Raw genomic sequence first — 9,900 nt, forward strand, 5'->3', positions numbered from 1 at the left:
TGCCTTTTATAGCCAAGACGCATGCTGCCTTAACTTCTGTGCGATATCGCTAATATTTATGGCTAGCGATAGGTCGGTAATCATAGTAAAAGAAACCCACTAGGATTTGCAATATTAACAATTTATATGCCATGATAAGGCAATTAATTCATTGCAAGCACTTGAACATTTTTGAACAATGGCAGATAACCTGGTCGAGATGACCTCTCCATATCGCCATCAGCAATCGATTAGTAATAAAAATAATATCAGTCTACCAAAATATAATTAAATTAATATTTTAAATTAAGCCCTATTTCAAAATTCATTTAGGAAAACACATTATGTTCATCTATTAGCAAAATTTTCAATAAACTTTATTTTTGTAAATTTTCAGACTAAACAGCGTTTATTAAATTAATCACAATGCATAAGAACAAATAAATGTGTGGTCTGATATCCAGGTGAAAATGTGGAAATCGTGGAATGGAAAACTGTGTAAAAAAAAAGCGAATATAAAATACACAAATCATAGCGTGGCAACATAACAAATTCTGATCATATTTAAGGTAATATACTTTATACTAGACTACTTGACTAGGCAATGCTCTCGGGCATCGGTCTACAAAAATACTCTAACAAATGCGCGACAGGCGCCATCAACTTTCTACTGTATACTACAGCTGCGTACCGTGGACAGCTTTTGCTCCTCCTCATCCAAATTCTTTGCGCTCAAAATGCTTTTAATGCTCTCGGCCTCTTTGATCCAGAACTCCAGCTAAAATTATAGATTGTCAATTGTTGAAAAATATAAAACTGTGGCAGTAAAATTGTATTCATTTGTCTCACTTGTTGTAGCAACAAATTGCGACGTTCTCCCTTCGGTTCATTGTTCACAAACGGCACCAGAATGCCCAGTGCAGAAGTATACGACTCTAAGGCAGCATCCAGTTTCCGTTCATAGAGATATAGCTCGCCCTGTCGCCCGATTTCCAGACCAGTCTTTAAGGACGGACTCGAACTCGATAGCGCATCTAAAAAACAATAAATAAGTTTTGAATCATTTTAACATGTTAAGGTGTCGTTTTAGAATAATTATGACACCGAAGTAAATATCTAGAATCCTGATCCAGAGGAGTAACATTTTTTGAACGAATTTAACAAAATTTAAATGCAAAATAAATTAAAATGCCAAACCATGATTAAAATGACAGTCCGTTTGAAAATCGGGCCAGTTTTGTTCAAGTTATGACAGTTCGAAGTTGCTCAAGCCTCTGACCTAATAACTTCACAAGTCAAAATATTTCTTTATTTTGACATGATTTTTTACAAGAAAATGAAAGGCCTCAGATTCAAATTTAAAGTGTTGTTTTATACTAATTACGATATAAGGAGTTGATTAAAAGTGAAAACTTGAAATTTAAAATATTGAATTTTTGAAATTTCAAAGGGGGGACCCTTACCATCGAAATCGAGTCTTGGTCAAAAATAATAAAATTTTTTAAATGAACAAAATTTGAATACAGAATGAATTTAGAGGCCAAACTATGATTATAATGACATTCGACTTGAAAATCGGTTGGGTTTTGGTCAATTTATGACAGTTCGAAGTTAGTCAATTCTTTGATCTAGCCACTTTACCACAACCGTCGAAACACATGCAAAATTGTAAAAATAAATATGGAACAACATAAAACTACTGCTAAAGAATATAAAGTAAGATTTCATACAAAGTTGCTTATATCGCACATCCGGCTCAAGCATTTCCATCATGCGTGAGCTGCTTGCTTGGCTGGTTCCAGCCGCGCTGTCGGGGTCAACTTTTCCAGCTGGCTGCGTCGTAGATGGCAGTGCTGACTTTTGACTCTGGTTGCGTTGCGCCAACAGTTTGTACTCATCCTCAATAATGACATTTTTGATTTCCTCGGCGCGTTTCATGTACGCTAAAGCACGATTGCGCAACGCTTGTCGTCGAGTAGCATCTGATTCCTCAGTGATGAGAGGTACAAAATACTGTAATGCACTGCAGTACAAATAATATGCCTCTTTGCAGTTATTTTTCTCATCATGCTCCACCGCCTGAGTGACCAAATCAATGGCCTTCTTAAATGTCTGCTCCGAGGGAAATGTTTTGAGATCTAGAAACGGATGTGCAAAGAAATCCGCAAAGGAAATGCGCTCCGCAGGCTCATGTGCCAGAAGGCGGTGCAACAAGTCGTTGCACTCGTTGCTGATACGTGCATTTGGTGGAAGTACAATTGGTTCAGCATTTTTTATGCGCAACAGCAGCTCCTCAATTGTCCTCGAACTGTATGGCGCCTTGCCGAACAGACACTCATATAGAATGACGCCAACGCTCCAGAGATCGGCCTTGGCATCGTACTGATGCTTTCGCACTATTTCAGGTGCCATGTAAAGCGGAGATCCTTTCAGCTGTTCATTAATTTCGCCCAGCTTCAGATGTTGCGCAAAACTATAGAAAAATGTAGATTATTTTATGATGATAAATATGATTTCATTCTTTTTACATACCCGAAATCCGCAACCTTTAAAGAGACATTGTTGGCGCCACGAGTCAGCAGAAGATTCTGCGGCTTGAGATCAAAATGCGAAATGTCATTTGCTCTCATATATTGTACGGCAGCCGCCAATTGACGCAGAAAGTAACGACATGTTGTTTCCGGCAGAGCTTTCTTGGTTCGTATAAAGGCTGATAAGTTGCCAGCGTTACAGTACTCCAAAACAATATAAATGTTCCTGCGAGAGATCAAATTACATCGTTTTATAACCTTGTCTAAGAAAACTTTTGAATTTTTAAAGATATCTCAATCTCCGAAGTCTTTCTTTCCAGTTTTGTAATCTATTTGTGTCAAGATCGAATTTCAGATATCCTGCATTGGAACTTACTTGTCATCCCAGAAGAAATCCTGAAGCGTCACAATGTACTTGTGTTTAAGGTCACGCAAGAGGCGTATTTCCGTAATTAGATTATCGCGCGAGCTTTGTGATAGTGTGGACATTTCCACGTACTTGATAGCATGATAAGTCCGTTGCTTCTGCAAGAAATTACGAATACATGTGCAAAAGTTACATTTTACAGAATATGATTTCATTTTCAGTCTTACTTTATGACGCGCTTTATAAACAGAGGCATAACTGCCCGATCCAAGCTTCTCGAGTATTTCATAGTCCGTTATACGCGGCAGTGACATGTTTGATACCCTATATAGCCATTTATTATTAAAATATTATTGAGTTTTACGTGGTTTCTAAGCATTTGCTATTTTAGTTTTTAGATGAAAACAATAACAAATGTCCTCAACACTGTTGCCAACTTAGCTATTTTATAGCTAGATCTGGCCATTTTCAGAATTCTTTTGCTAGAAATATTTCAAAATTGCTATTAGCTGGAAGTCTGGCTATTTTAAATATATATTGTGCTAAGTTTTGCTATTAATATTTTTGAAAAAACTGCAAATCTGCTCAAAATAACAATTTTAGATGGTTTCTAGACAGAAACAGCTATCTCCCCTAAAAACTGGCCAGCAATGGTGTAGAAGACTGCCACCAGCTGCAAAGGCTGCCACCCTGCAAAATTTCCAGATCTGGCTTGATTTTTTGTACTTAAAAAAACAAGTACATTTCCGAAATTGGGTGTTTTTTACTTTTGTACTTAATATCGGACTTTAAATTTTTATTTTCTAGAATTTTTTAAAATTTTGCATCATTTATTTTAAAATTTTCTTGGTTGTTTGATATAATTTTTTTTTCTTAGAATTAAATTAGAAACCTTCTCTTCCCGACGGCTGTCGAACTTCAAACCTTTTTTAAAATGTTGAGCTTTATTTTGTTTAATTTCTAAATTTTAATTTTCATCAAATTTATTAATTTTTTATTGAGTTTATTGCATTTTAAAATTTGCATTTTGATGGCAGGCCGTCAGTGTTGAGATTGGCAGCACTTGTTGTCCACTTGTTGCTAAACAGTTGTGCCACCGTGCCAATGCAACGCTGGATGGGCAGCACTTTTGTGATTCAGTGTGGTTTTGTTGTTGTTGCGTAGCTCGGCAACTGAATTTAATATTATTAAAAGGTAAATAAATATGCCTATCGCTATTTAAATGGGCTTAACTTAATATTGAATGCCAAACAGTGATGCACGGTCAATACATAAGTTGAGCAATAAACAATTAAACAGATAAACCAGGTCGCAAATTTTGTGTGCTTAAGCTGGGCTTGAGTTGAGTTTGCTGATTGACACACCCAAAATAACAAATTAAGCAGACACGCCCGTTAACAAATATATGAAAATCAAATCAGAACTATAATATTTGATGTTATTTCAGTTATTATTGGAAAGTGCAAGTGCGTATTTCAGTATCCTTCAACGAGTGACGTCACTTCAAAGGCTTCAAGATGAATTACGGCCGTAAAACGCCCTCGACCTATCGGTCAAACCCCTCGGTGTATTCCCACGCGACGGGAAGGTAAGTTGAGAATTATTAACAGGTATATTTATTTATATATGTACATATACATTCTTGCAGATCCTCGACAAATTTACATTCGAAAATGTCGCGCTCGACACGCTCCGTGCGCATTCCTTGGTACCAGAGGCCCCTGCTCAAGAATAATCAGTATATTGACATCCAGAAAGGTGCCATGCTAATAGGATTGTTTGCAGTTGTAAGATTGATATGCTTAACTAACTGTTACTGCAGCAGAATTGTAACTATTTCTGTTTCTTGCAGTTTCTGTCACTCTTCACCATTGCCACCACCATCTTTGATATATACTGTTATTCTATGGCTGCTCCAGGCTCCACACATTATGGTTACTACATAATATCCTATGAGTTTGTTTATGTTGGAAACAAGCATGGTACTTACATTTATATCTATTAAGTCAAATTCCCACCTGATTCATCTTATTTGTATTCTTTCTAGTGCGCAACATGCTAATTGTATTTGCCTTATTCTCACTAATCTTGGCGCTCATCAACTTTGTCACTAGCATTTTATTGTGCGTCGCTTTGCGCAAGGTAAGATTTATAATTCGAAATCGGTTCGGTCAACATTTCACTTTTATTTCACTCATGCCTAAAAGCAAGAAAAACTTGGAAAACAGAAACGCTTGTTAAGCAGACGGGTAACAATGCATCAAACCAACATTCAAACAATTCCATTTAACAAAATTCAATATTTTTAGTTGATAAATTGGCAGTTGGCTAATTCATGATATATCTGCAATGTTGTTAACTGTATTTTTGTTGTCTTAACAGGAATATGAACGAAAAGTGCTTCCCTGGCTGTGGACTTTTGCAGTCTTTACTGTTTGGCGCGCTTTGGCCCTTATCTTCTTTGCCATTGTTAATGATTTGTACTTTGCCTATAACATACTTATGGTACTGCTATGGACCATCTTTTGTCTGTTCTGCATATATGGTTGGGCCGTTGTCTATTCGCTCTTCCTGGAGCTGGTTGATCTGACAAAGCTGGAGGATCTGGCGCACTTGCGTGTTAGTATATTTATCATTATTATCATTATGCCAGCATTACTTTAGCCATGTCTTTTCAGATGGGAACAATGGCCTCGCTTCATGCGTCCACAGCTAATTCATTGGCTGGCTCGCGTCCCACAACACCTCACAGCACTGTGTCAACAATGCCAGTGGGCTAGACAATGTATTAATTAGCCACATACAGCAACAACGAAAGCCGTCCGTCTATATATCTCTATACTGTTCATTTATATAAGCATTTTCACCAGTTTAGTGCCTTAGATGCGTTTCAATTACGTATAGTACATATTAAAACAAAATGTATTTAATTTTTTACATGAATCTGCATAGTCTTAAGTGTCATTCCGTCCACCAAACAATGTTTTTTGAATATGTATTGTATTTACAAAATTTACTTTTATATGGTTTATATACCAATATTTTTCATATACACCTGACGCTAAATGTAACTTTATGCATACATATATTTAAAAGAAGATTGATTAAAGTCACACAAATATTGGCTCAATTTTCCTAAAGATATTTTTTGAGAGCTTAGATTTATCAATAGTATAAATATTTACAAAACAGCCATCATCTTCATTTACATATTGGAATATCTTATAAAAAAAAGACATTAAATAGAAACTAAATCGCTTTTTTAATGTAAAAGAAATAAGGACAAAAAAAAATAAATAAATATTTCCACAGGAAGCAACTAAAATCAGCTGTTTGAATTAAAAAATAAATTTCTTTATTTGTGGTTTTTTAGGTTGACAATTAAATAAATTTTCGATTTTTCAGTAAACCCGACCTGCCAAGCCGTTTTTTTTTTTTGTTAATCAGCTGTGCTCTGCCAACGCTGGCGGCCAAGCTGCCAACACTGGTAAAAATTTCAAAATTCAAAAAACCCAAGAATAATTAATAAATTTGTTGAAAATTTTAAATTCGAAATTAGATAACATAAAATAAATTTGAAGTTTGTCACCCCCACCAAAAAATCGACCAAATTCGAACAAAAATTTAAATAAGTTTACATTTTATTCCGTGAAATATTTACTTGATGGCCAGCCAGGCTTCGGTTTAAGAACACCGCGCCGAAAAAACAACGGCACTTTAGTTAGAATGGCAGATAAACAAAAGACAACGAAGTTTCTATATTCTAAAATGGAAAAACTTTATATAAACAGCGAAGTATGTTTAATATGCGTCCGTCCGGTCAGATAAATTGGAAAATAATACAGATGTGTATTAAAAATAAATGTACAAATCCCCCATTTACTGGTCGAGGTAATTAAGAGGACGTTTAACTTTACTGACGCTACGATTAAATTGATATAATTAATACTTTTGATTAAGTACTGCTTTTTGGCTATAAATTAAAAATTTAATTATGATTAACAATTTATGTTGTAGAATAATATATTTCGATGATTGTTCATTTTGTACCCTGTACTGTTGATTTATTACAAATGTGTTTTTAAGTTCAATAAGAATGAAATGCAAATTAAACAATTAGTTGGTCTATACTTTAAATTCTAATTGAATAGTGTTGACATATTTTTTTTCTAGGTACAGGGTGCTTTGAATACGGTTGTACGTTTGTATTTTTCAGTATAAAATGCGTACTGCGTGTATGCATAAGTATGTACATAAGTATGTACTCTTGCCTTTGTTTCATTCACTTGGCAACGCAGTTTTTATAAATTGAATACAATTCGCATCCATCAGGATGCGCATTTGAAGAGTTCGCCTTCCTGCTCTCTGCCAATCATTCGTATTCGCTCGCACAGCTGTCGATCACTGCAACGGTAAATGATACTCACTATATATCTTGCACCTGTCCAAGTTGAATGCCCCTTGCGTCGCCAGAAACATACAGTTACAGTTAGTCAAAAAAGTGTTTTGCCAAAAATAATTAATTTTTATAGATATTAATTAAAAAAGAATATTGAATTTAACTATTTAAAAAATAATGGACACATGCACTTGAATTTGTATTTTGTCAAAATACTTTCTCGACTAGTTGTATGTACATATGTACCACATACAGAAAGCTTCTATTTCTGACACACCGCCCGACATGTTAACCAACGTTGCTTTAATTTGTTGTCTCTCTTCCTGACAATTCTACGCAGTGCTTTGGTAGCTGCGACTTCGAACGGTTGCTGCGCATTTCCATTGGGGCAGTGATGTACATATCTTGCCGGTAATACCAGCCAGACGCATATGATGATGAATTAAATGCAATGCCTACCTTCACTCAACTCTCCACTTCGCACAGATGTCATGACGCTAACGCTTGACTGCCCTCTGTTTGTTTTTGTTTTTGTCCGTGGGGCGCGTCGTTCACCTCGGTAAAACACCCCCACAAGCTGCAGCGACGCAGGTTCGCATACACACACACATACATATTTATATATGCTATACAGTACACATGCATTTGTTTTATTCATGTATTGTCTCAGTTTCGTGATTTGAGTTATGTTGTTGCTCTCACTTGCTGTTATCTGAGGGCAAGCAACTTTTTCACCACGGTCGCTTGCTGCTCTGCTGGTGACTAATTGTTGTTATTGCTAAATGTCTGACTTTACTCAATTCAACAATGTTTTGTTTTGTTTCTGTACGATCCAAACTGTCGAAATCAAGTGCTGCTTTTCTCTCCCACTCTCATTCTCTTTCTTCCTCTCACCAACACTAGCATTGGTACGGACTCAGCTGTTGTTGCTTGAGTGCAAACATAGTACTGATTATATGTACATACGTGTGCACAAATGTATATAGTATAAATGCATATGGAGATGAATGTACACATGTATGTATTTACGTACGTATTTACAAGTGTATGTGCACACGAGTTTATAAAACAGGAAATATTTTTTTATTTTTAATACATACAAATGTATGTTTATGTATCACTATACATTTTATTGTACATACATTTATATGTTATATGAATTGAAAATTGTATTATAATTGTTATTTGTGTTTGTTCAGAAATTGTTCGATTTTTCTAATACTCATAAAATTATTAAGCTGTTAACCTTGTTCAAGCTTCGTGAGTGTGCGAGTGTCAACAACTTTACAAAGTTCGTTAACATGGACAGACATACATATGTATGTATGTACGTACGTATGTACACACAAACATATGCATGTTAATATTTCAATTTGTTTTTATTTACATACGTACCACAAAGTCTGCTCAAGGTTAAGAGTACATACATGTATGTATGTTGTTATGTACGAGTATCACTCTTAATTATCAGTATTTAATATTAAGAGCTTGCCCTTAAACATTTAATTCATCCGTCGCATTGAGTTGAGTTGATGACACCGAGTAGAAATGCATCCTCACTCTGAGTGCACATGGAGAAAAATCAAAATAACAAATTGCAGACAAAAAAACTGTTAACCTGTCTGGCGAAACTCACCACACCATCGTTATGGGAGCAATATTACAATATGTATGCATGTCTGAAGCAAAAATCTAAAAAGCAATTATTAAGACGTATTTTATGCTGGTTCACCTATAGTGTTTGAATATTGGTTCAAACATACATAAGTGTACGCGTGTGAGTATTAATAACGTAGATATTGAAATTAATAACATTTTTTTTTTATAAAAGTGCGCAGTTTGCATTGATGACGCAGCAACAAAAACACAATGGCAAAGCCAATAGCATGACAATAACAGCGACTGCTCTCAATCCCTCTCTCTCAATGGCTCTCTCACTCTCTCGCACAGTTTACGTGTGACTACAATATGGCGTCGTTGAAATTGTGTCGTCGCCTCATTTAAACAGCAACAATCCGAATGTAAATAAATGTTAGTTTGCTAAGTGCACAGTATGATTGTTAATTTCTTTTTTTTTCAACATTTATGAATAATGTTGATGTAACAGTTTCTTCATATAACGACGTTTAATTTGTTCTCTATAACTCATTCCCTCAGGCCTTGCAGTGGTCTTTACAAAGAGTACATTCGTATGTGTGCGTGTTGAAATGTACATTCATATGTGTATGTGTACATACATATGTGTGAAATACCTGTGACTTAGCACAATGATATTATTTTTTAATATTTATAAAAGAAATTGTTCATGTATGTATATGTAAATAGCTTTAACGATTTAATGTATTACAATGTAGTTAATGCTTCTATTTATGTTTATAGGATATTTGAATCTACCAACATACATATACATATATGAAACTTAACTGCATTATAATTTTAGTTTAATATACATTTTACATTTATGTATAGATCCTGCTCCTCTGCCTTAACATGACTCAATTAACACAGTCACATTTTTGCTCATCTCTATTATACTAAAGTACAACATTTCTCTCCTGCTCTCTTATTGTCTATTTAATGAACTTTGCACTCATTTTAATGCTATATATCTTCTGTTATGTGTA

At 35.1% G+C, this 9,900-nt stretch overlaps 2 protein-coding genes and 1 long non-coding RNA gene across 5 annotated transcripts; 2 read left to right on the forward strand and 1 right to left on the reverse strand.

Moving 5' to 3' along the window:
* Positions 1-369: 369 nt before the first annotated feature.
* On the reverse strand, positions 370-3,342 carry LOC117792100 (serine/threonine-protein kinase ULK3). Its single transcript, XM_034632083.1, has 7 exons — positions 3,105-3,342; positions 2,887-3,035; positions 2,512-2,736; positions 1,710-2,452; positions 829-1,013; positions 671-757; positions 370-473 (listed from the first exon to the last, which is right to left on the reverse strand). The coding sequence occupies exons 1-7, from the start codon at positions 3,189-3,191 to the stop codon at positions 378-380; spliced, it is 1,572 nt and encodes a 523-aa protein (XP_034487974.1). The 5' UTR covers positions 3,192-3,342; the 3' UTR covers positions 370-377.
* Positions 3,343-3,989: 647 nt separating this feature from the next.
* LOC117790448 lies at positions 3,990-6,007 on the forward strand. Its single transcript, XM_034629903.1, has 7 exons — positions 3,990-4,071; positions 4,325-4,465; positions 4,526-4,664; positions 4,730-4,859; positions 4,925-5,019; positions 5,260-5,496; positions 5,556-6,007. Exons 2-7 carry the CDS (start codon positions 4,395-4,397, stop codon positions 5,655-5,657), a joined length of 774 nt encoding a protein of 257 aa, XP_034485794.1. The 5' UTR covers positions 3,990-4,071; positions 4,325-4,394; the 3' UTR covers positions 5,658-6,007.
* Positions 6,008-8,730: 2,723 nt separating this feature from the next.
* On the forward strand, positions 8,731-9,330 carry LOC117791193. 3 transcript variants are annotated; one of them, XR_004618031.1, is made up of 3 exons: positions 8,731-8,945; positions 9,015-9,053; positions 9,108-9,330. It is a non-coding gene; the product is annotated as an uncharacterized LOC117791193 (long non-coding RNA). The 3 variants fall into 3 exon arrangements; XR_004618030.1 differs by having other exon boundaries at positions 8,736-9,053; XR_004618029.1 differs by having other exon boundaries at positions 8,746-9,045.
* The last annotated feature ends 570 nt before the right edge of the window (positions 9,331-9,900 follow it).

The sequence above is a fragment of the Drosophila innubila genome (assembly GCF_004354385.1).
Source record: "Drosophila innubila isolate TH190305 chromosome 3R unlocalized genomic scaffold, UK_Dinn_1.0 2_E_3R, whole genome shotgun sequence".
Classification (NCBI taxonomy): domain Eukaryota; kingdom Metazoa; phylum Arthropoda; class Insecta; order Diptera; family Drosophilidae; genus Drosophila; species Drosophila innubila.